Genomic DNA, 25,894 nt, shown 5'->3' with positions numbered 1-25,894 from the left:
ATTTTAAAAGTTACTTTCTAAGAATCTCACTGAATTTCCTAGGGTGCTATGTCTAGGAATTAAATTTTAAGTAAAAAGTGATTACCAAGAATAAGAGGTGATTGCTACAGAAAGGTTTAAGAGCTGACCTGCCCCTTTCTTTGTACTGAGATCGAGTGTGACTGGGAAATGTTACCTTGGATACACTTCTGACTTCTTCCTCTGCAGTTCATTTTACTGCACTTGTTGACAATAAAGGCCAAACTCAGGGCAGACATGTGGGTCTCTGCCCTGCATTTGGCTTCTGAAAGACAGTGAGTGGCTGATGAAGAAGGAACCCGGGACCTTGTACTCTGGAGTCACAGGTATGTAACTGGAAAGGGAGCTTTACCTGGTATCCTCTTGCTTGTTGGTGGTTTCAATGTAAACATCTCTGAGTATACCTTCATTCTCTCCAGGGCGCCGTTTCATTGGCACACGGCTGATGCAGGTCCGAGATCGCTCTTAGGTAACAGGGTCAAATATTAAGTAGAGGAGACCGTGGGGAAGGTGCTCTCTGCTCTTGCTCTGCCCTGACTCCCACCTCCAGCCTGCCCTTTGCCACTGGAGGAGAGAGAACTGTGAGCCCTTCCAGTTAGAAAATTTCCCCTCTCGTCTAAGAATTGTGCCTTTGATCGCTTTTCAGAATCCTGAGTTTGGATCACCTGTTCATTGCCACTGTGCTACAGAGCTTCAGTAACACTGATTGCTGGGCATCCCACAAGAAACTACTTTGGGAAATGCTAGAAATATATGGATAATTTTCCATGCAGGATGACGTAGTGGTTGTCAGTAAGCTAAAAACTTAAGCTCTACAGCTTATTCTTAATTCTGACCATTTTTAATGAACTTTTCACTCTCCTGCATTATCTGTAAGATTGTGATAACAGAACCTACTTCATAAGACCGTTTTCAAATATGAGGTGGTTGTAATTTCCTGAGGATACCACTTTGAATATAGTGGGAGGGGGGACACTACGAATCACAGTTGTGATGACAATGATAAGAAAGGTAATTACACAGGCAGCCTGGGCATGATTTATCCAGCTAGGTAGAGTGTATCAGAAGCAGCACCTGAGGCTGTCTTCAACTGCCAATAACGGTCTACTTGGCAGTTCTCAAACGTGCTACTCAGTTAAGAATAGCATTAGACTCGAATCTTCCATAGGGAGGCTGAGAATAAGGACAATGGCCTCCAGCCCTACCCCTCACTGAATGAACAGGCAGTCTTTTTTTCCTCCCCACGTTTCCAGGTGATAGCAGAAGGCCAGGCGAATGTCCTCTCAGAAAGTGAGCCTAAAATATCATCACGCAAATTGGTGGCAATAGCTCACTATTATTTATGGTGTAAAGAACAGATGGTGCCCGACTCAGGACTTGTCTGAGTTAGAATGAGCCACGGGTGTGTGCTTCTTATTGTTAGTAATGTGCACTAGTGTGGTGTTGAAGCATTACAGTTTGCTGGTGTGAGCATGATCAGTGTGTCGCTCACAGATGTTCAAAAGTCAGATTTACAAAATTACGAATAATTAAAGGTAGTGATAATTTAAAAAAGTATTCAACTTATGTCAGAACTGACATATGGAAGAATCCCATCTGAAATTGCAAGCTCCCTGTATCAAAGATTAAATAGTATACTTTCCACCCACTGCTTCCCTGGCCTGAAGAGTATAACAAAGGAGTATTTATAATGGACCCTTTTCTGTATATACAGAGATCTTGCTTACCAAAGGAGATCAATACCCTTGTTTTTGCTCGGTGTCTTCTGATCTTTATTTTTGTACATTCTCACAGAATATAATGAAATGAAAAGAAAGGTTTAACCAAGTGGCTGTACTTTCTTCAAAATTTGTTTCAAATATTCACTTGATTAGCCCTCTAGTCTATGGCTGGCCCATAGGCTTTAGTCCAGTAGAACTGTGATCAGTTGATAGCACATGTCTGAGCTCATGCCCAGCCCTAGCCGAAATGTACTGCACAGATGTGAAAGGAAATTTTCACAGCTGCCTTGTACTAACCGTGTCTGAGGCCTCATCATGATTTTCTCACAGTAATGGGAAAATGGCTGCTCAGGACTGGCTACTCTGCTGTGTGGTCAGGCATGGAAAGAGCCATACAGCACAACCCACAGAAGGGCCTTCCCCCAAGTTCAGTGCCTGATACAAGCATATTGGCCTCGGGGGATGGCTAGACTCGTGTGAAGTCTGCGGTTTCCCCATTGCAAGCGACCCATTCATTCACGGCTGCGACTGCCCCGGGGACTCACCTTAGGTGCCATTTCCCCAAAGAGGAGGCAACACCAAAAGTTGTCCTGGGAAACATTGCAGTGATAGATTTAGCATCTGCCTTTATTAACACTAGCGACCCATTTGAAATTAATCCACAGTATTTCCAAAAATACTTTGCATCAAAACTTCTACCTAGGATAGAGTGGAGACAGGAAAAAAGGGCATTCTCTTTCACACATAAATAGCACAGGACAACCTCTCTTGGCACTGTGGGGGTAAAGGATGGGCTGCTAACCAAAAGGTTGGTAGTTCAAACCCACCAGCTGCTCCTCAGGAGGAAAATGAGGTTGTGTTCTCCCATAAAGACTTAGTCTTGAAAACCCTGTATAGGGCCACTATGAATCCAATTTAGCTCAGTGGCAGTGGGTTTTGGGGTTTGGGTTTCACTCTTTATTATACAACGTTGTCTTTATGAAAGGAAAATACTTATCTATTCCAAGAATTTATTAAATATCAATCTGCACAAAGAAGTTAATTAAACTCATACTGTTGTAGAAAACGTGTGTCTTTACAGCACTATTAAATAAGATGCCCTGGGTCTCATTTAATTCAGATGGATGAAATCAAAGCCAAGGACAGGATCATCTTTTCCCTGGAAAAAGAACTGGAGACCCAGACGGGCTATGTACAGAAACTCCAACTGCAAAAAGAAGCTTTGGATGAACAACTCTTTCTGGTCAAGGAGGCTGAGTGTAACATGAGCAGTCCGAAACGCGAAATCCCGGGGAGAGCAGGAGATGGCTCTGAACACTGCAGCAGCCCTGTAAGTCCCTTCAAGTTCAAGTGAAGAAGTCAGGAGCCAGTTTTTATTTAGCCCTCAACTGTTACTTTTCACTTAAGCTCTTGTCTTGTTTACTACAAAGAAATCAATTCTCCCTCCTATGTAAAACCACCTCGTATCTTGGGAACAGGGTTTTCTAAACTTGTGGACAACAAAGTGGTCTGCACTGCATTAGCAGAACACAAGAGAATTATAGATCGCTTCAACTCATCATAAAAATATTTCTAACCGAGCACTACCCATCCAACCTTCAGCCTATGGTAGCAATTTCATAAATTAGATGAAAATATGTTGCCTCTTGTCAAGACTGGTAAATGTCTCTTGTGTGAAAAACTGGGTTCAAAATTGATAAATGGGTATCATCTGAAGAGGTCAGTTTTTATCACTGATAAAAGACTAAGCCTTTTATAACCGTCACTTGAAAACTTCTAATCTGATTGAACTGGCCACTTATATCCTAGGATCGTCATCATTTTATGAGAAAACAATTTCAGAAGTGTAGTGATATGAATGGTGCTCTCACGTGTTATTCCTTTTAAAAATCATTTAGCTGCTAACATGATGAAAATGTGTTATTTAGGCACAGAGAACAGAGATGTGTTCTGAAGTATTGCTTAGAATCAAGTAATGAATAATTCATGGATGGGCACTCGGGATACATATCTCTATATATATCCCAGTAGGTGTTGGAAAAAATACCGAGCTGTGCTTTGGCAGACATATGGGTTCATGTTCTCTGTGACACACACACACCTGCACGGTAGCACACATAATTGTCACAAGAATAGGCTCTAGAGTCAGACGGTCTGGTTCAAATCCTGGACCTGCTATTTACTGTGTCACCTTAGGAAATCACTCCGATGTTAGAGTTTCTTGTCTGTGAAATTCAGACTCTGGTACCCCAGGAGGCTGCTAACTGAAGTTGCTGATTGGAGTCTACCAAAAGGCACCTCAGAAGAAGAATCTGGTGGTCTACTTCCAAAAATCGGCACAGTTCTTTGCTGATATCCGTTCTCTTGTGGAGCACAGTTCTATTCTGATCTGCCTGCAAACTACCATGAGTTCGAATCGACTTGCAGACAACTGGCGTTTTGATTTGTTTGTTTTTTAAGATTAGAAAGGGTAACACGTCAAAATTTATCACAGCCTCTAGGATATAGCATTTAATACATATTATGACTCTATGAATATTAACCATGAGACCTTAAACCAATTTGTGATCTCCCCAAATGTTAAGTCTAGAGACATAATGTATGTGAAACTGTTCTGTCAACAGTACAGAACTATCAAAATGTAAAACGATAACATGTGTATGGTAGTAATGGGTATGTGGATTCTAGAGCCTAGAATTAATCCATGGCTGCTGTACATTGTACCTTGTACAAAATATGCCATCGAAGTTATCCTAGAAATGACTGTCTTTTATTCACGAAGGCAGTGGATGGACCTTCTCTGTATCCGGTTTGTCTTCAGGAGTAAGAAGGATTCACAAAGCCTCTCCCCATCCTCCGACTTTGTCCCCGATGTGGCTGAGTGTAATAGGAGGACAGCTGTCTGAGCAATGGGAAGCCATGTGCAGCCGAGACACAACGCTGCTCCTTGAACCTCGTGGAAGCAAAACATAACCTTAGCTTCACAGGGCTCAGCTCTGATAAGCGGACACGACCTCTGCCACGCCCCCTGCCAGGCGTCTGGCTCCAGGGAGCACTTGCCACAGCACTATTTGCCCCATAGACTTCATTTGTGATTTCAACCTGGCTTGGTCTTAAATCTAAGTGATGCATATTGAGAGTTGGAAGAAGACACATTCTAATTTTTCCTTGACAAGAGAATATTTTACTCTCATTTGGTGGGCCAGCAAAACGTTCGGAGTAGGGTTTATGGAGAAATAACCATTTAATTTTTCTGTGTAGGATTTGCGAAGAAATCAAAAGCGAATAGCTGAATTAAATGCCACGATAAGGAAATTAGAAGACAGGAATACCTTACTGGGAGATGAACGGAACGAGCTGGTGAGTTGTCAGGAGGTTTTGCTTTTACATTTCATTGCGAGTTTAAAGACCGAGAAGCACAGCATACAGAGGAAGTACACACATCACAAGTAGACTCGGGAAACAGTCACCAAGTGACAGAAGCAGCACCTCCCAGTCACCAGCCGTATTCAAATGGCAGCCACTTTTCGGACTTCTGTCATTCTAGAATTGTGTTGCTGTTTTAAAACCTTGATATGAATTAAATAATATAATCTTTACCCTTTTACATCTGGCTTCTTTTGCTCAATTTTGTACGCTTGCTGACATTATTGCATGTCTTTTAGTGAAAAAAAATGTCGCTATCTGACGGGAATATTTAAAGAAGGTAAACTACTGCAATCAGGAGTAGTCATGTACCCAGTGTAAATAGGTATTGCTAAACTAGTGGTTCTCAAATTTTGGGTCGCGACCCCTTTGGGGGTTGACCAACCCTTTTACAGGGTCACGCTATTCATAACAGTAGCAAAATAACAGTTATGAAGTAGCAATGAAAATAATTTTATGGTTGCGGGGGGGTCACCACAACACGAGGAACTGTATGAAAGGGTCGCAGCACGAGGAAGGTTGACAACCACTGTGCTAAACAGTTGTGCTTTGCTTGTTTGTTTTTTATTCAGAATTGCTATAACAATTTACATGCTCATCAGTCACATAAGATAGAGCCATATCTTCCACATCTTTAGCAACACCATCGGGGGGAAGGGTGTGTGAAATCGTTTCTTATTGTAAATTTAAATGGCATTTTTCTCATTATCAATGAGGTGGAGTAACTTTCAAATATTTATTGTTTGGGGGTATTCTCTTTGTGATTTGCCATCTCTTTGCCCCATTTTCTATTGTGTTGTCTTTCTTTATCCTATTCATGTTCGGTTTGTATGTGATCTTTGAATATTTAGCTTTGATATATCTTACTCTGAGGCTTACTTTTTATATTTTTAATCGTAGCTGTTGGCATAAAGAAGTTACTTTCAGTCTTTTTCTCTAATGTGTATCCTAGCCCCTAAATGTCCTTCTAAAACTGGTTTTGGTTAATCCCATAAATTTTAGCGTGTCCTATTTATGTTGCTGTTTAATTTAGATGTTTAATAATTTTACTTCATTTCTTCTTTAACCCATCTTTTTGTTATTGATTTCTACCTAATGCCACTACAGTCATAAAGTATATTTTATATTTCTTTAGTTTTTTTAAATTTGTTGAGATTTACATCTGACACCAGCATGTGCTCAGGATTCAGAATGACCTGTGTTCGCATGAAAAGGGAGAGGTGTGCAATTACTGGGTGTAATATAGGTCAAATCTGTTAATAGTCACACTTGAAATCCTGCTGACATAGGAAAAAGATATGTCAGTCTGCTTCCATTAAGATTACCCCCTTGGTCACCCTATGGGGCAGTTCTGTTCTGTCGTGTGAGGTTACTGCAGGTTAGAAACAACTTGATAGGGGAGGCTTTAGTTTGGTGCAGCCAACTGACTTGATCACACACACACACACACACACACACACACACACAAATAGCCTTACTGATGTTTTTGTCCATTTATCTTCTTAGTTTTACCAAATTTATTCCCCAAACTTGGAAGTTATATTATAAAATGCATATATGTATGAACTCTCTAAGTATGATGAGATATTTTTCTTATCTCTAGCCAACCTTCCTGACTAAAGTTTGTATTTGCTATTAGTTAAACTATATCAGATTTTTAAGGTATATCTTTTAATTTATTTTTTTAATTTAAAAATCTCCATTTCTTTCTTTCTTTTTTTTTTTTACAAGAATCCAATGTAAGACCATTGTGCTCATGAATGGGAAAGGGGATAAGCTGGGGGGTATGAAGGTATATATTTTTTATTAAATAAATCATTTTATTGGGGCTCATACAACTCTTATCACAATCCATACATATATCAATTGAGTAAAGCACATCTGTACATTCATTGCCCTCATCAGTCTCAAAATTCGCCTTCCACTTGGGTTCCTGGAATCAGCTCATTTACCTTGTTCTCTCCCCCTCCCTCCCTGCTCCCCCCTCCCTCATGAACCCTTAATAATTTATAAATTATTATTTTATCTTATCTTACACTCCCCGGCATCTCCCTTCACCCACTTTCCTGTTGCCCATCCCCCAGAGAGGAGGTTATATGTAGATCCCCGAGATCGGTTCTCCCTTTCTACACCCCTTCCCTCCCGGTGTTGCCACTCTCACCATTGGTCCTGAGGGTTTCATCTGCCCTAGATGCCCTGTGTTTCCAGATCCAAGCAGAACCGCTATGCATCCTCTGGTCTAACCAGGTTTGCAAGATAGAATTGGAATCATGATAATTTGGGGGTGGGTAGGAAGCGTTTAAAAACTAGAGGAAAGTTGTGTGTTTCATTGTTGCTACACTGAACCCTGAGTGACTCATCTCCTCCCCACTACCCCTCTGCAAGGGATGTCCAGTTGTCTACAGATGGGCATTGGGTCCCCATCATGCACTCCCCTCATTCATGATGATATGATTTTCCCCCCGCCTTTGTTGCTTGAAATCTGGTCCCCTCAGCCCTTCATGATCACACGTTGGTGTGCTGCTTCCATGTGGGCTTTGTTGCTTCTGGGCTAGATGGCTGCTTGTTTACTTTCAAGCCTTTAAGTCCCCAGACGCTATATCTCTCAATAGCCGGGCACCATCAGCCTTCTTCACCACACTTACTTATGCACACATTCGTCTTCAGCGTTTATGTGGGGAAGGTGATCACACAATGATGGTTTTTGTTTCTTGGTGTCTGCTACCTGATCCCTTCAACATCTCGTGTTCACTTAGGCTTGTGTGCTTCTCCTCTGTGGGCTTTGTTGCTTCCAAGCGAGATGATCGCTTGTTTGCCTTCAAGCCTTTAAGACCCTAGACGCTATATCTTTTTGATAGCCGGGCACCATCAACTTTCTTCACCACGTTTGCTTATGCACACGTCTGTCTTCAGCAATCATGTCAGGAAGGTGGGTATCATGGAATGACCGTTTAGCTGGGCGAGGTGCTATTGTATTGGGGGAGTATGCGTGAGTAGGCCCAATGTCCACCTGTTACCCTACTACTGAACCTATAAATATATGCACATAGGTCTATTTCCCCCATAATCATAAATATATTTACATATGTACATGTCTGTATTTAGGCTTCTATGTATGCCCTTTGCCTCCTACTCCTTTCCTCTATTTCCTTATGCTTCCTTCCTCTCCCACTTCCATGTTCAGCCTTCATTCTGGTTTCAGTAATTGCTCTCAGTTACCTTGCCCTTGGTCACTCCCTACCAGCCCTTCCATCCCCTCCCTCCACTGGTTTTGAACCGCTCGTTGTTCCTTTGTCCCTGGGTTGGCCAACACCTCCTCCCTTCCCCTACCTCCCACACTCTCATGTCCCTCCGGGACCGTTGGTCCCGTTATTTTCTTCTCACATTGTTTGTCCAGCCTATCTTATCTAGGTGCCCCTGCAGATATAGTAATATGTGCATACAAATGCAGATGGCTTTGACAGCGCCAAAGTGGCACATAAGAATAAGACGTCAACAGCAGCAACACCGACACGCTGTCAGACAAAAAAGCCACTGACATACAAAATTTTAAAGAAGAGAACAAAAAGAAAAAAACAAAACAAAAAGACAAAAAAAATCTGTTAGTATATCGAGTCTGTTTGTTGGCCTTTAGCAGTGTTTTCCAGATGAGTCTGATGGGGTGCCACGTCTTGGTCGCAAAGTCCATCCTTTATACTCCCTCAGGACCTCCTTGCTCTGAATCCCCCTCCACTCCATTGCACGCCCCAGTGTTTGCCTCAGTGTGGTGGGGTCAGCTCAGTCGCACATCCCCCACTGTGTCTCAGGTGCTGTCCTGAGGGCCATGGGTCAGTGCAGGATGTTGCATCACGCTGTGGGGCTGGCTGTATGGTCCTCTCTGTACAATGGGCCCTTTGAGCCGGGCTATCATCCTCTGAGCTTGGTGTGCCCAGGTGTGCTCCACTCTGTTCTTCCTCCTTCCTTTGCTTCAGCTTCCTTCTGGGTGTGCTGTAGTAGGTCAGTTCCTTTCCCACACCATACGGTCTAGTTTCATTTTCTGTGGTACTCCCTTTGATTGTTGGAGTCAAGCTAATTCTGGTTGGGGCTGGCATATAGTCCAGTTTCTTTGTGTAGTCCTCCATACTTTACGTTGCCCTCCTGGTTTGACGTGTCATGGTGGGGTCCGTATGCATGTCCCAGTTCTGTGGGGACACAAGAAGGTATATCTTTTTAAAGGAAGATTTTTAAAAAATCATTTTATTGGGGCTAATACAACTCTTATCACAATCCATGCATGCATCAATTGTATAAAGCACATTTGTACATTCATTTCCCTCATCATTCTCAAAATATTTGCTCTCCATGTAAGCCCCTGGCAGCAGCTCCTTATTTTTACCCCTCCCTCCCCACAACCCCCTCCCTCATGGACCTTTGATAATTTATAAATTATTATTTTTTCATATCTTGCCCTCTCCGGCATCTCCCTTCACGCACTTCTCTGTTGTCCGTCCCCTGAGGAGGAGTCACATGTAGACCTTTGTAATCAGTTCCCGTTTTCCAACCCACTCTCACCACTGGTCCTGAAGGTATCATCCATCCTAGATTCCCTGTATTTCCAGTTCCTATCTGTACCAGGGTATATTCTCTAGTCCAGGCAGATTTGTAAGGTAGAATTGGGATCATGATAGTGGGGGAGTAGGAAGCATTTAGGAACTAGAGGAAAGTTGTATGTTTCATCATTGCTACACTGCACCCTGACTGGCTTGTTTCCTCCCTGTGACCCTTCCGTAAGGGGGTGTCCAGTTGCCTACAGATGGGCTTTGGGTCCCCACCCCGCACTCCCCCTCATTGACAATCATATGATTTTTTTGTTCTTTGATACCTGATACCTCATCTTTTTGACACCTTGTGATCACACAGGCTGGTGTGCTTTTTCCATGTGGGCTTTATTGCTTCCGAGCTAGATCGCTGCTTGTTTACCTTCAAGCCTTTAAGACCCCAGACACTATATCTTTTGATAGCCAGACACCATCAGCCTTCTTCACCACATTTGCTTATGCACCCAATTGTCTTCAGCTATCATATCTGGGAGGTGAGCACACAATGATACGATATATTTGTTCTTTGATGCCTGGTACCTGATCCCCCCGACACCTCGTGATCACACAGCTGATGTGCTTCTTCCATGTGGGCTTTGCTACTTCTGAGCTAGATGGACGCTTGTTTACTTTCAAGCCTTTAAGACCCTAGATGCTTTATCTTTTGATGGATTGGGCTCCATCAGCTTTCTTCACTACATTTGCTTATGCACCTGCTTTCTCTTCAGTGATCATGTGGGGAAGGTGAGCATCATGGAATGCCAGTTTAATAGAACAAATATTCTTGCATTGAGGGAGTACTTGAGTGGAGGCCCAATGTCCTTCTGCTACCTTAATACTAAACCTATAAATATATGCACATAGATCTATTTCCCTATCCTCATACATAAATATATTTGCATATGTACAAGCCTTTATTTAGACCTCCATGAATGCCCTTTGCCTCATCACTCTTTCATCTATTTCCTTTGACTTTCCTCTTGTCCCACTATCATGCTCACTCTTCATTTGGGTTTCAGTAATTCCCCTTGGTTACATCGATCATGCCCTACCAGGCCTCCTACACCCTCCTCACCACCAATTTGAATCACTTGCTGTTCCCTTGTCCCTGGGTTTGTTATCACCACTTCTAAAGTAAGATTTTTCTGAGTATTGTGGGACAGATCTTATTAATATGTAGTAGGGTAGAATTATGAATATTTTTATTTCTTTGTTCTTATTTTTTTATAAATAGCGTGATCAAGCAGATTTCAAACTATTGAGAATACATGATTAATAGTCAGGAGAGAGACAAGTTCTAAACTAGTAAATGTAGTAAAATAATTAATTGTCTTTATTTTTACGTACTTTTAATATTAATGCTGTCGCACTAAAACTCTATAATTGAAGATGTGTTTTATACAAAATCAATCCTTTGATAAAATCAGAGTTTTCCAATGACGATTGGGATGGAACTGGACAAGTACCAATCCAGAATCACCACAGGAACTTTTTCAACAATTCATAGGACAATAAGCTTCCTACCCTAGTACTTACCAAGATGTTAAACCCTCAAGTGGCTAAAGTTTTTCATTGTTTTGTCAGTTTTTCTGATATAATATTTCATTGCTTTCCACTTACCTCACCTAATATTTTCTCACATTGGGAATTATCCCTGTGAAAATAACAAACCTATCAAAAGAATTTAAAACTGTAAACCCATTTTGTGTATGGTGATCATTAACTGTATCATTTAAATGAGAGCATTTTGGAATGAGAGAGTCGGTACGATTTATAGTTACCTTAAGCCCTCCATAACATTGGACAAGTGGTTCTCCAGCTGAGAGTAATTTTGGCTTTGTCTGAGAACACATTCGGTTGTCACATTGCGGCAATTGTCACTTTCATGTTGTGGATGGAGGCTAGGGATACGGCTACACATTCTATAATGCACAGTTCCTACAACAAATAGTACCCAACCTAGAATGTTTATAGTGCTGAGGTTGAACACCTTTAACGTAGACTAAGATGTTGAATTCACAGCCATCGAAACAATTCCAATTCATCGTGACGCTTTAGGGCAGAGTAGAAAATCTTTGGATTTTCAAGACTTTAAATCTTTCCAGGTATAGACAGCTTCATCTTTCTCTCACAGATCAGCTAGTGGGTTCAAACTACTGACCTTGTGGTTATAGCTCACTGAATTACCCACTATGATACCAGGCTTCATTTTACTCCTAATTATAGGTAGATGATATGAATCCATGGATGGTACAAACCATTACGTGCTCAAGGTTAGTGCTCCTAACCCACCCAAAGGTGCCTTGGAAGGCCCTCTGAAAAGTCCCAGCCTTGAAAGCCCTAGGGTTACATTCAACTCTGACAGACATGGGGGTCACCATGAGTCGAGATTGACTTGATGCCAGTAACTATCAATATAATAGCTAGCCCTAGAGTGGTGTGATTTACCTGCTCCCCTGAGAACTGAAAGGCTGGCAGTTCAAGTATACCCAGAGGTGGTTTTGAAGAAAGGGCTGGATATCTACTTCTGGAACATCAGCCATTGAAAACTCTAGGAGCACAGTTGTAGTCTGACACATGGAGTCACCCTGAGTCACAGAAGACTTATGGCAAGTGGCTCCTAGTATTCGTCTCCTTTTCCTTCATTTGGTGAGAAACGTGATCCTCACCACAAATGTCGATGTGATTTCATATTTGTGATATCATGTGCGTGAAACAATTTGCATAAAGCTGCTGAATGGGAAACTACTTTGCTTTGCCACCTTCCACTGAAAATACAACACAATGTTCTAAATACATAAATAGCCTTAGTGTGAGTAGGAGACTTGACCAATTCTCTAATCAAAAGAATTGGCTTTGGGCCAGCCAGGCTTGGTTTCATTCCAGTCCTCATTGTACTATGTAGTGACTGTGTGGTTCTGTTGAGCCCCTCTGTGTTGCTGGACTGAAGAGAGGCCATTCCTGGTTGGGGGAGATGGGTGAGAAAACAAGGCATTGGAGCTGAGCACTATGAGGTGCCTCGAGTGGAGGAAGCCACGCTTACTGTGAATAAGCAGTTCCACCAGCAGTATCTCTGCAGAAACTCCTGTAATATGAATAAAAGGATATGAAAACTATGCTGAGGAGACACTAGAGGAAACTGAAAACAAAGCCATCTACAGATGTATTGCAATGTCATGCATCGGCCTCAAGATGTGCTTCTCTCCCATCCATTCACGTCCCCTACTCCCATCCCCCTCAAACACAGGAGACAAACCATCACTTCTTTCTTTCCAGTTAAAACGTGTCCGAGAAACTGAAAAACAATGTAAACCTCTCCTGGAGAGGAACAAGTGCCTCGCCAAGAGAAACGATGAACTGATGGTGTCTCTGCAGCGGATGGAAGAGAAACTAAAAGCCATTACCAAGGAAAATTCAGAAATGGTGGGTATCAGCGTCTGCAGAATCGCAGCCCTCTGCTTTATATTGCTCCGGTAGCCTGACTTATTGTTATTTCTCTGCACGCTTTTAATGCACAGTGCTGTTTATGAAAGGTTGAGTTTCCCTGTGTAAGCAGGGAGCCCTGAAGGAAGAAAGTGGAAGGCTGCTTGCTCTGGGTTGGATGGGGTTTCTAGATATACCAAACAGTTAGCGTGCTTCCAGGAACCTGCTCACTCTCCCAGAGCATGGAGCTAGGAAGGGGAGTACAGTGGGGCTCCGCGCCACCCAAACTGCCTCCCACGAATGTCACTACCATGCTCTCTACAGGGCTGCGTGGTGGGCAGCCGCTCCCTTCCAAGGTCTTGCATGATCGTTGGGAAATAGACACCATCGCTTGTATTATGCATGGACATATGAAATGCTAATGTACTTCTTAAGGGGCTGTCCAGCTCTGCAGGTCTTCAGAGAATCCCCAGTGCTTTGGACATATTACAGGAGAGAGAATGTATTTTGAGGATTTGGGTTGTTGTGTGTGCATTCAAGCAGGGCAAGTTCCAAATCTAGCTGAAACTTCATACCATTTCTATAAATACATTGTTAATAACTAAAATGTAAGACTTTTTAAGCCTCCACTTGTATTTACTTTCTTTTCAAATAATTGATTTTCAAATTCAGAGAGAAAAAATCACATCACATCCACCCTTAAAGAAATTAAAATCTCTGAATGACCTCGACCAAGCTAATGAAGAACAAGAGACAGAGTTTCTAAAGCTTCAGGTCATTGAGCAACAGAACATCATTGATGAACTCACAAGGGTAGGTCTTGGTCAATCTGGAAACACTAAGCTGTTTCCAAGGACAAGTATCCAATAAGCCAACACATGCTGGATGCTCTTAATAATTTTCATTGGTTCCCAGAGACCAGGTTTGTATACTTAACATGTAAATATGTTCAAGAAATTCTATACCAAATTATTTTGTTATTGAACTGCTCTATATTTTATATATTGTACCCTTTGTTAACTAATTTCATAGCACAAATGCATTATTATGTCAAGAGGTAGATGGGACATCAGTGAATGTATATTATGATTGCCCTCCAATCGCAGTATCTTAGGGACCCTAGTGGTGTATAAAGGTGAAAAAGCTTCAATCCCACTGATTTAATTAAGCTAAATTATACATCGTATTTGGTCTCCTGATGCTCTATTTTCCTCAATTTACTTTTATATCTTATTAATTTCTCCATCTCAAAGGTGTACTAGTCCAGGAGCATGCGCAGCCTGAAACGTCTTGAGATGAAGCTGTAGCTCCTTTAGCATTTGGGATGGGTGAGGTGTGTCCGCAGGGCATTCAGGGGGGCAGAGGCCTCCTTGTCCCATCTCACTGGGCATGTGCACTTAACGACACGGAGAACCATATGGTGCAAATCAGTCCTTAATCCCAAGAGTAACTCTATTTACAACAACAAGGAGTCAAAATCTCCATAATTATTTCTAAGTATTCATTTGGTGGTCTAGAAAATTCCACTGCAAACCAAAAAGTAAAAGCAAAATGGTGAGTGACTCAGAAGAATAAGTAGACCCTCCATTCTCATCTTTAAGGAAGAACAGGTACCTACAATCATCAAAAGTTACCCCTTGATGCCTTTCAAATGATTAAATGAAAACAATTCCATTTATGTTATTGTAACATGGTATCTTTTACAAAAGTAATTTGAGATCTATAAAAACTGAAGGACTGCTCCGGAGGGGCAGGGTTTGGAAAAATATTTTCAGAGCTGGTTGATTTTCCAGTAAAAAGGATTCTAGTTAGATTAATGCAGTGTACTTCCTGTTTTGAGACTCAAATCTGCATAGATTTGCAACAGAGCATTCTTATTTGGACACCATTTAAATATCAAACCAAAATTTACAAAACATAATCTTTCTTTCAATAGACATATGCCTCAGCGGGAAAACCACTCTGCCTTAGAAAACAGCCCAAGGGAAATATATACCCACTCTGGGTCTGAACTGCCCTTTCATCTGTTTTCCAGGACAGAGAAAAACTTATTCGAAGAAGAAAACATAGAAGAAGTTCCAAGCCAATTAAGGTAACGAGAAAACTAGGTTATCGCGCATTTGCCACAGACGCAGCCAGCGAGGTGAGGCTTGCCAAGGAGTCTGCCTGTGGAGATGTGATAAGTCAGATGTTCCTGAACTACAGCAACCCAGGGGCTTTATTTGCGGGAAGATCATCTTTCCCTTGTCATTCTCAGAAATCCAATAAATTCGCTGTGGATCTTATCTTCTAAGGGTTTACCTCAGGGAAATTCTGCCAGATGGTTTCCCTTGAAGAAAGAAGCCACTTGACATGATGTGGAAAAGTTGACCTGAAAAATGAGAGTGACACTCTAAAATCATGCAAGCAATATGTACAAGTTGCTGTCTCTAAGCAATACATTTAGGGTCTGAGGACCGCCTTATAAATGATTTTATTTTTCTTGGAAAATATTAGTGATAATGATATTCTTATCCTACCAATTTCTGTCTAACCTCTTGATTCACACAAAGTTTTTTGATTTTTTTAGTTTTTCTGCTAGTTTTTATTTCTCGTTCTTGTTTTTCCCAAAATAAATCTGGATATTGCATTGGACGACAAGACTTAAGATCTAAAAATTCCCTTCATGTAATTGCCTGGGCTTTCAGAATGACTTGATTATACTTTAAATATGAAAAGACTAAATTACATAAGCTCCTGCCATAAAAATGTAATGTTCATAAAGTTCTAATATTTCCATGAAGAGCACTAAATATTCATGAAGCTCTGGAGCTTTGACACATCACAAGTGTTACTTGAAATGTTTATGTTCATGTTTATCTGTTTGTTTTACTTTTAAAAAGCAGAAAGGGTCCATGTCGCCCATGTTCATTTACATGTATGCCAGTTGGTAGTGCCATAGCAGAATGCCGGCTACTCCCCACTTTAGTTGTGTTCATCAGATTGTGTTAATCCCCTCTACCAGCGGCCTGTTTTGGACCCATTTATTGGCTATGATGAAGACTCCATGGATTCGGAGACGTCGTCCATGGCCTCATTTAGAACCGACCGGACACCAGCTACGCCTGATGATGACCTGGATGAAGTAAGCTTCCCACTCCTCTGGTCATTGAGTTATTGCCCCAGAAAAGAACCAGTGTAACTTTTCATTTCCTTCTTGAATAGTGTAAAGTGATTTGATAATAGTGACCAATTTGGACGCTGCTCTTGTTGTTATTACCTCTAGGAGAATAACTTTACCTGTATCAGGTAACCCTGTCAGATACCTTGCTATAATTCACTCTATCTTGTTTTGTTTTTTTTCAAAATAAGGTACTGTGCTCAAATTCTTCATTTAGGAATTTCAGGAGCCAAAAAATAAGCTTGGGCTTTTTAAATACAGGCTAAGGTGACGTTTAGAGGTTCAGCTAATCAGAATTGTCTGGATGGATTCTGTTACAATTGAAAATCCCTGGACCATATTTTTGGATCTCTCCTCCTGACCATTCTGTAATTTCCACCAAATTATGTGGTAATTTGTTAGGCTGGAGGTTTGAGACCAAAAACTGTACAATTACGCTTTCTAGAACTTTTTTGGGGGAAGAAGTTGTTCTGTATATATGCATTGACTTTTTTTAGGACTAATGAAAAGTCTGAATATCATATCTTCCAAATTTTGATTCAAAATCTGAGTACCCATATTTCTAACTTAAATTTTGAAATCAACTAAAATCTTAGGCCAAATATATAATAATCAGGAGGTATGAATAAATAAAGTTATCTTATTAATTTTTAAAAGCTTAAGTATATTTCTACACTTATTCAAAAGAGATGTCAGAAAGAACTCTGAAATTTGCTCTTGCATGTGGGTTTCTAAAGTGAGTGGAAGAAATGATGAAAGCAAATTGCTGAACAAACATTTCAAAGGCAAAGTGTAGCTCAATAAGACAAAGTATTATAAAGAAATGTGCAAAGACCTGAGGTTAGTAAAACAAAAGGGAAGGGCACACTTGGCATATCTCAAGCTGAAAGGACTGAAGAAAATTTTCAAGTTTTAAATTATAACATTGAGGGATTCTATTGACAAAAGATGAATGATACCCAGCATCTGAAAATAGAAGGCATGTACAGAGTCACTGTACCAAAAGGAACTGGCCAACATTTGGCCATTACATGAGGCAGCAGCATATGATCAAGAATCAATGGCATTGAAGGACCCAGCCAATGCTTCCCTGAAAGCACTAGCAAAAAACAAAGATTTTAGGAAATAACGGAATACCCATCAAAATGTTTCAGACACTGATACAGCACTGGAGGTGCTTACTTCTTTATGCCAAGACATTTGGAAGGCCGCTACCATGCCAACCAACTGAACTCAAACTGCCATCAGTTCACTTCCACCTCCCAGTGAGCCCTTAAGGGTGAGGTAGAACTGCTCCTGTGGGCTTCTGGAGTGTTACTCTCTGCCGGAGTAGGAAGTCGTGCCTTTCTCCCATGGAGCGACTGAGAATTTCAAAGAATAAGAAATCCTTATTTGTACCCATTCTAAAGACGGGTGATCCACAGAATGAATGCAGACTTACTGAGCAATATTATTACTCTCACACCCAAGTATATTTTTGCTGAAAATAATTAAAACACAATTGCAGCAATATATCAGCAGTGAACTGCAGGAAACTCAGCATGCAGAATAGGTTCTGGAATAGTGACTATCTATTGATATCAGCTAACTGTTGACTGAAGGCAGACAATCCTAGAAAAATGTTTACTTGAGTTTTATTGACTACGCAAAGGCACTTTGCTGCATGGATTTTAAAAAAATATTGATAATATTAAAAAGAAAAAATCAAGAATATTTCATTGTGCTTATGTGGAACCTGGGTGTACACTGTCAAGAGGTAGTCATTTGATCAGAACATGGGGATACTGCCTGGCTTAAAATCAGCAAAGTTGTGTGCCAGCGTATTATCCTGTTACCATCTTTACTCAATTCGTATGCTGACCAAATACTCTGAGAAGCTAGCCTATGACAAGGGATGGTGGCATGACGATTGGAGGAAGGCTCGTTGACAGTCTGTGATTTGCCGGTGAACAACCCTGTTTGCTGAAGCCGAGGAGGACTGGATCACGTACTGATGAAAACCACAGACTGTAGCTTTCAGGGTGAACCACATCTCAGCATAAAAAAAGCCAAAAATTCTCACACAATTTGACTGATAAACAGCATCCTAATGAATTGGAAACATAGTAAAGTTGCCAAGGATTGTATTTTAGTCAGATCCGCAATTCAATCCAAAGTCAAGGAATCAGCAGTCAGGAAAGCACATGACACAATCAAGACATTGGGAAATGTTACTGTAAAAACACCTCTTTAGAGAGTCAACGAGGAAAGAAGTCCTGTTGAGAATTGAGGTGTGTTTGCTCAAAGTCATGGTATTTTCCATTGCATCTTATGCGTATGAGAGATGGATCATGAACAGGGAAGACTGGAGGAGAGTCGATGCCTTTGAATAAATGTGTGGACAAAGACGAAGATGCCAAGACGGCCACAAGATTAAGCCCATCTTCCATGGAAGAAGTACAGCCAGAATGCTCCTTATAAACGATGATAGTGAGAATATCTCTCACATATGAAAAGTGGACATATTAGGAAAAACGGGCCTGTACCTTAAAAAAGGCATCATGCTTGGTAAAATAGAGGGACAGAGCAATAGAGGGAGCCACTAAGAGAGATGGGCTGAGCTGGTGGCTGCCACACTGGTGGTTCCAACAGTGGGTGCCCAGGAGGGTGGGGCGGGGCAAAGCAGTGCGTCCCTCTGTTGCAGATGGGTGCCTTGAGCTGTCACTGACTCAATGGCAACCTAACACCACCACAAATATGTCTTCACTGCTCACCTTGAAAGTGTGGAAATATGTTGTGCATGCACACCTTTAAGAGTTGAAACTGAAATCAAACCATTAACATCTCTTTAGAAACAAACAAAACAGAAATTTGTTTATAATATTCTATTTGGAAGTATATTGTATTGATTCCCCATCCCCATCACCCATGATTACAATTTTATAATTAAAATATCTTCCAGAGAAAATACAACGTGGCTGATTTGCATCTAGAAAATTTTTCTAAAGTGATGTTTCATTTATAGAAACTGTAGTAAAAAGCTGAATAATGAGGAAAGTGACATCATTGGATTTATTAATTTATAATGATCATCAAATTCTTGAAAAAACAAGGTAATAAAAAATTGCACTTTTGATGTCTTTCAAAAAAAAAAGAAAGGAAAGAAAACCACTGCCATCCAGTTGATCCCAACTCATGGTGCCCTTAGATAGCAGCAACCGTGATTATTTCATCTTGCAGAGTAGGACCTAAATATAGCATTCTTCTCTTTTTGTCTTTTGTTAAACTGTAGGGCTTAGCAGCTGAAGAATCTGAGCTACGCTTTCGACAGTTAACAAAGGAATACCAGGCACTCCAGAGAGCATATGCCCTCCTGCAGGAACAAACGGGAGGCATAATCGATGCTGAAAGAGAAGCCAAGGTGAGTGCACATTTGACTTTCAACAGTCACAGCTGTAAAGTACCACGGCTATGAACCTGTCAATAGGACAGTTTCCCATGCCCTTCACTCCTCTGCTGCCTTTGAACTGTTGGACCTCTTATGTCAACAAGCCTTGGATCTGCAAACATTAAAACCAGTTTCAATCGATGCTTTTAAAGATGGTTGAGTGTGTAGTTCTTATTCTTGCATTTGCAACTTACATTTTCAAAGCTAGACAATCTTGAATTTTGATAATACATTTTATTCAGTCTCTTGAATGGAGAAGAAAACATTGTTGTTTTACAAAAGGTAATGGCTAGCCAGTTTCTTAGGTAATAAGCACACCAGTGCTTAGTGACAGTTTACTGAGGATTTTACTGAGGTATGTTTCATTTAATTTACCTTACATCCTTCAAAGGAAGGTATTTTATAAAAGAGGCATTTCAGAGAAGTTTATTGTATTGCCCAAGATAAAATAGTTATGAAGTGGCAAAGCTAGGACACCAGTCCAAATGTTTACGTAGTCAAATGTTCTTTCTACTTTGCCTTAATTTCCCTACATAAACCTGTTTGAACAGAAAGAGACACACACAATTCTACCTTATGCTGAGCACTGTACATGCATTACCTCATGGCATCCTAAACAGTTCTATAAAGTAGATGCTATGATTATGATTACATCCTTTTTTATGTCAGAGGAAATCACATCTTAGGAGAGATTAGCTGTGGTTTACTGAGGTTAAGCTCTTTAACCAAAGGTTGCAAAGCAAGACTAGGAGTCTAGTCTTCCTAACCCCAGCGTCTCAACCACTGAGCCATAACCGTCTCTGTTTAATATATGTAGAGTGAGGGGAGGGTGTTATCACCTGGTGCTTTTTTCCCACTTTCTTTTTGAAGTGTTATAAGAGCCCCTGTTGTTTATTTAGTGGAAAAGGACAGATTTCACAGCTATGTATTCTTAAATGGTAAGATACATGCAAACACACCCAGAGGGAGTAGATGTGTTCCAAGTAAACACTGATTTGTAATATGTGAACAGTCATTCAAGATTTTTCCAAACGGGTGCACATCTGTGCCTTTGTTGTGTATGCTTGAAATATGGGAGTCGTCGTGCTTATCATTAGCAATATTGACTAAGCATGCTCACCGGTATAGCTCTGGGCAATTAAAATAATAGTCCTCTTTCCCTCATTGGATTCCCACATGTAAACTACGCGGCGCTGCAAACAAAAATGATAGAAAACGTGGAAGTGCTACCTATGCTCAAAGTGGGGGGAAACTTACTAGCCGAGCAAGATACGCAAACACAGATCACGATGTTACAGAAAACACAGGAAATTGTAAGACAGAATAAAATGAGAAATTTTATAAAAGATTATCCTTGAAAACAAGATAGTAAAGTTTAAATGTTAATAGACACATACTTGAAAGAAAAAGGAATACAGGAAAGAGGCAAAAAAATATTAAGAATGGAAAAAAGTACCGTAACTCCTAAAACAATTGGACTATTTAAGAAGGAAATACATTGAAAAAAATTCATAACAATCAAACTGGAAATTCAATGAATAGGCTTTTAAAAATAGATATTCCAACCTACAAAATTGAAGTAATAAGTTAACTTGGTACTCTTTATAGATCTATAACAATTAAATAACTTAACCACTAGATAAACAATCTGTCCACAAAGTAAATTCCACCACCAAGGGGTTTTATAATTGATTTCTGGCAAATATGCAAGAAGCATATAGCACTAATATTATAAAAAGTGTTCCTGATAATGAGAGGTGAAGCTATACTTCCCAGTTTGTCTTAAAAAGCAAGTAAAATCTATACTTGCTTAAAATATAACACTATATATAAAAAGTACAACTAGAACAATGATAATGAAATTTCACTTTACTCATGAATGTATATGCAAAAATAAAGAAAATATTAACACCTCAAATTCATTTAAAAACATATGCACATGCCATGACCATGTTTGGATTTCCTAAAAGTGTAAATAAGTGAACAATGAATACTTCAATAATATCAATTTAATATAACTTGTTGAAAGATGAAACAATAAAGTCATATGAATAGATTCATGGATAAAAGATTATACAGTCAATACTCATAATAGCACAATTAAGAAGGGACTTTTTAAAGCTGATCAAGTTAAGTGAAATATTAAGTGCTTTCCAAAAATATTCTCTTTAAATGAAAAGTAATAAAAGGATAATTATCAATGCTGATTTTATTTAACCATGTATTAAGTGCTAATCCAGGTCTTAAGATGAACCAAAAAAACTTATGTATCAAGGCAGGAAAGGGAAATTTTTTTTTACAGAAAATATGATGATCTTAAAAATATACGAGATGATTTTGAACAAATGGTATATCAAATCAAGCTTGATAATGAGCTTAGTGCCAAAAAGTATTTACATACAAACACATACATCAGACAGGCAGGTAGGTTGACACCAACAGATTAAAGAAGTGCAGTATTTTATGGAAAAGCCTGCCCTAACCAAAAAATAATATAAAATACAATTTAATATAAAATACAATTTCCTGAAGAGACTAATGATCCAAACCAATCTCACTGCCCTCAAGTCCATTCTGACTGATGGTGACCCCATAGGACAAGGTAGAGCTGTCCCTGTGGGTTTCCAAGATGGTAACTCTTGACGGGGGTAGGAAGCCCCGTCTTTCTCCATGGAGCTGCCAGGAGGTTTCGAACAACTGACCTTGCAGTTAACAACCCAGTACGTAACCATGCATGTAAAAATATGATGTTTATTAATGATCTAGGAAGCACTAAAATAACAATGAAATAGTATTTTAACACATGGCAAATCGCTATCACATCAGTAGAAAAATTATCTGATAATACTAAGTTTTAGAGCATTTTGACTAGAAAAAGTGTAAATTCTATCATCCTTTTTGGAGAATGGCATTATTTAATCATAAGTGTGAAGATGATTAATATCTGATAACGTAACTTTTTTTTACCCAGAGCACACTCTAGAGAAGCTTCCACATCTGTACAGAAAGACACATCTAGGAATGTACCGTGCAGCCTAACTTATAACAGCAAACGAAATGCAAATCCTTGAAAGGTTTCCAATGCTGAAATGAGTAAATAACTTGTGATTGCCTCATACCATAGAGGAGATCTCGCTGGACGGTGCAGCCCCAACCTAGTGCCTGGGAAGCTTGACGCTCGCGTTCCCAAACATTAGCTCGTGTCTCCGGACTTGAGGGGGTCATTCGAAGTGGGGACACATGGGCTCCCACGAGTCACAATAAATGCAGTGGCAAGTTTTTGTTTGTTTGTTTGTTTGTTTGTTTGTTTGTTTTCTCATTTGGGGTGTTAGATAGATCGCAAATGACAAATAAACAAATGAGGTAAATACATTCACAGAGAGATAAATCTCAAGACTTTATCTCAAAGAATGTTGTTCATGTAAAGCAATAATTCAACATATAGATTAGGATTGGAAAACTGCAATCACTTATCACACACCATATGGTAAAATAACGTAAGGCTTAAAGGAATTTAAAACTGTGTGTGTGTGCGCGCACGCGCGCGCAAGTCTAAGCACGGCTGCATGCATGTGCCCCCCGTGTGTGTGTGTGTGTGTGTGTGTGCACGCGCGCGCAAGTCTAAGCACGGCTGCATGCATGCGCCCCCCAAAGAAACCCAAACCCACTGCCGTGAAGTGGACTCCAATTCTTAGCAGCTCTACAGGACAGAGGAAACTCCAGCACAGCGTTTCTGAGGCTGGAAGTCTTTGTGGAAGCATTTTGCCGTACCTTTGACCCAAGAAATGGCTAGTGTGTTTGAACTGCTAAGCTCAACCCATTGCTTCACCAAAGTTCATACAGATACACGTACACACACGTGCATGTGCACGAGAGCGCTTCAAAAAAGTTCATGTAAAAATAGAATGAAAAGATACAATTTTCCCATTAACTTTTTGAAGCCCTCTTGTTTAATAGCTACGCAAATCCACATCTCCATCATTCACAGACAAGAAAAATATCCAATTCAGGAATGTGGTGAACTTGGGAAGTAATGACAAGCTCTAAAGTGGTACATAGGGCGGGCTGCTAACTGGATTTTAACAGAATATGTCTAATATACATACATAGGAGATAAATATGGAAATACATATTAATATTTTACAAAACTGGTGGATATGCTACTACTGTTAGGTGTAATTAAGTAGGTTAATTATCTTAATTTTTAATTTCTAATTATTTTAGTTATTTCACTTGAATAGCATCAAAAGAGTGGTGTTTGAACTCATACCCCAAATCATACTGCTTATAAGGTAGAAGATATCCCTACTATTACTGGGATTTAATGTGCATTAATGTGCCCTAAGTAATTAAACCCAAGACAGTGGTAGAAACAAAAGGGCTCTGTAACTTTGGGGCATATGATGAGACTTCAAAAAGTTTATGACAACTCCATTATGCTTCGATTCCACTTTCCTACAAACTTTTTGAAGTCCCCCCCCCCTTCACCCCATTACTCAAAGGAGCTTGGGCTTGTTCCTCGTCTGTAAGGTTACTTCCTGGCTGATGCTCTCCAGACTCAGTTATTTGATCAAAACTCAGTTATTTGATAAGGACACGTCATGAATTCCTAGACGACAGCTTATCATGAACTGGAATATGTGGGAAAGGTGAGAGTATGGGGTATAAAGTTGACAGAAAAACAGAAAGATTGGTTAGAGTCAAAATAAGAGAAAGCATTCTGGGAGGGGAATTGGTGCAAAGAAAGATGTGAAGCCACAAGATAGATTTAGGAAACAAGGAGATCACCAGAAGATACGGGTGGCCTTGTGTCTAAGAATCATAGGGAATGGTTGATGTATAATGGGCACTTACAAATACGAATCTAAGAAGTTTGAACTTTAGACTAATGGTAAAGGGAGCCGGTCAATATTTAAGGAGAATTTGCTCAGAAAGATGATTTACAAAGAATCTTTTGTCATAAGAAAAGTCCTTGTTGCCTTATTGTTGTACATTCTACGGACATACACAAAGGCACCGCCATCGAGTACACTGGCTCATCAAGCCCCCGGAGGGCAGATTTTGTAAGGCCGTACATATTTACAGAAGACAGCCACATCTGTCTCCCATGGAGCAGCTGGGCTCCAACTGCTGACCTTTTGGTTCACAGCTAAACACTGCACCAACCGGGCTCCTTGGGGAACTGAAGGGGAGGGGGTTATAAAAAGCATCATCATTTAACTTGCTAAATTCTGGAATTTTGGATTTTGGTTTCACCAGGCCCAAGAACAGCTCCAAGCAGAGGTGCTAAGATATAAAGCCAAAATTGAAGATCTGGAAGCGACTCTGGCTCAGAAAGGGCAGGTAGGCACTTGGTTGGTCCGGTTTCTAATTGGACAGACACAGACACTGTGGTCTGACCCTCCAGCAGGTCACTGCGCGCAGGCAGCGTCCACGACTTGACTCGGTTCCCCACTGCCAAACTATCCTCGAAGGTCTGGCTCTCTGGTCCTGTCCCTGACAGTGCGAACCCAGCCCCAACAACAAATGAGGTTGGACTAGCAAGGGAGTGGCCAAAGACGAGCCCTGTACACGCAGTCTAGAGTTGTCTAAAGCGCTGAGACAAGGACCCACCCCTCCGGCTGCATTCTTTGCCTCTGTGCTACATTTATGGCTCTGCATTTTAATGTTGTCCATCCATATGTATCTAGCCTGTGTGCACTCTGACCCTTTTCACTTCTCGCCTGTGTGGTCACTTCTGAGTCCCCAGAAGGCTGGTCCTGGATTTTTCAAACTGGAAGAGGCAGCGATAGGGAGCGACAATGGAAAGGGGGTGAAATTTTCCTTGGCAACTCTGGCCCCAGGATCTTGGGATAAAGGAGCTGGCAGGGGTGGCTGTCATTTGCTAGGCGTTGACATAGGAGCAAACCGGGTGAAAAGAAGACGGCTCTGGCAAAGTGGTTTCATGACACATGCTCTCTCGTGGCACTCTGAAATGCTGACTGCACGGTCTTCTTTGTCAAACAGGATTCACACTGGGTAGAAGATAAACAACTTTTCATTAAGAGAAACCAGGAGCTTTTAGAAAAGGTATGTGGGGCGCCACACCCTAGTGGGGCAGAGGAAAAAATGATGAGATCCAGGAGCAGCAGGGGGTGCGCTC

General features: G+C 40.6%; 1 protein-coding gene across 4 annotated transcripts in view; it reads left to right on the top strand.

Annotated features, from left to right (window-relative positions):
• The window catches only part of JAKMIP2 (janus kinase and microtubule interacting protein 2), a 213,939-nt gene that overhangs the window by 150,621 nt on the left and 37,424 nt on the right, over positions 1–25,894 (top strand). For 2 of the 4 annotated variants that reach the window (XM_075541783.1, XM_075541785.1), the window contains exons 4-12: positions 2,860–3,069; positions 5,001–5,099; positions 13,019–13,165; positions 13,838–13,978; positions 15,201–15,257; positions 16,170–16,289; positions 19,597–19,725; positions 25,012–25,095; positions 25,759–25,821. In XM_075541783.1, coding sequence (XP_075397898.1) covers positions 2,860–3,069; positions 5,001–5,099; positions 13,019–13,165; positions 13,838–13,978; positions 15,201–15,257; positions 16,170–16,289; positions 19,597–19,725; positions 25,012–25,095; positions 25,759–25,821 — 1,050 coding nt within the window. The remainder of the gene's footprint in view (positions 1–2,859; positions 3,070–5,000; positions 5,100–13,018; positions 13,166–13,837; positions 13,979–15,200; positions 15,258–16,169; positions 16,290–19,596; positions 19,726–25,011; positions 25,096–25,758; positions 25,822–25,894) is intronic. The other 2 variants (XM_075541784.1, XM_075541786.1) reach the window with 1 other exon arrangement.

The sequence above is a fragment of the Tenrec ecaudatus genome, chromosome 2, assembly GCF_050624435.1.
Source record: "Tenrec ecaudatus isolate mTenEca1 chromosome 2, mTenEca1.hap1, whole genome shotgun sequence".
In the NCBI taxonomy this organism is placed as follows: domain Eukaryota; kingdom Metazoa; phylum Chordata; class Mammalia; order Afrosoricida; family Tenrecidae; genus Tenrec; species Tenrec ecaudatus.
This window is presented reverse-complemented; position numbering and strand designations above follow the sequence as displayed.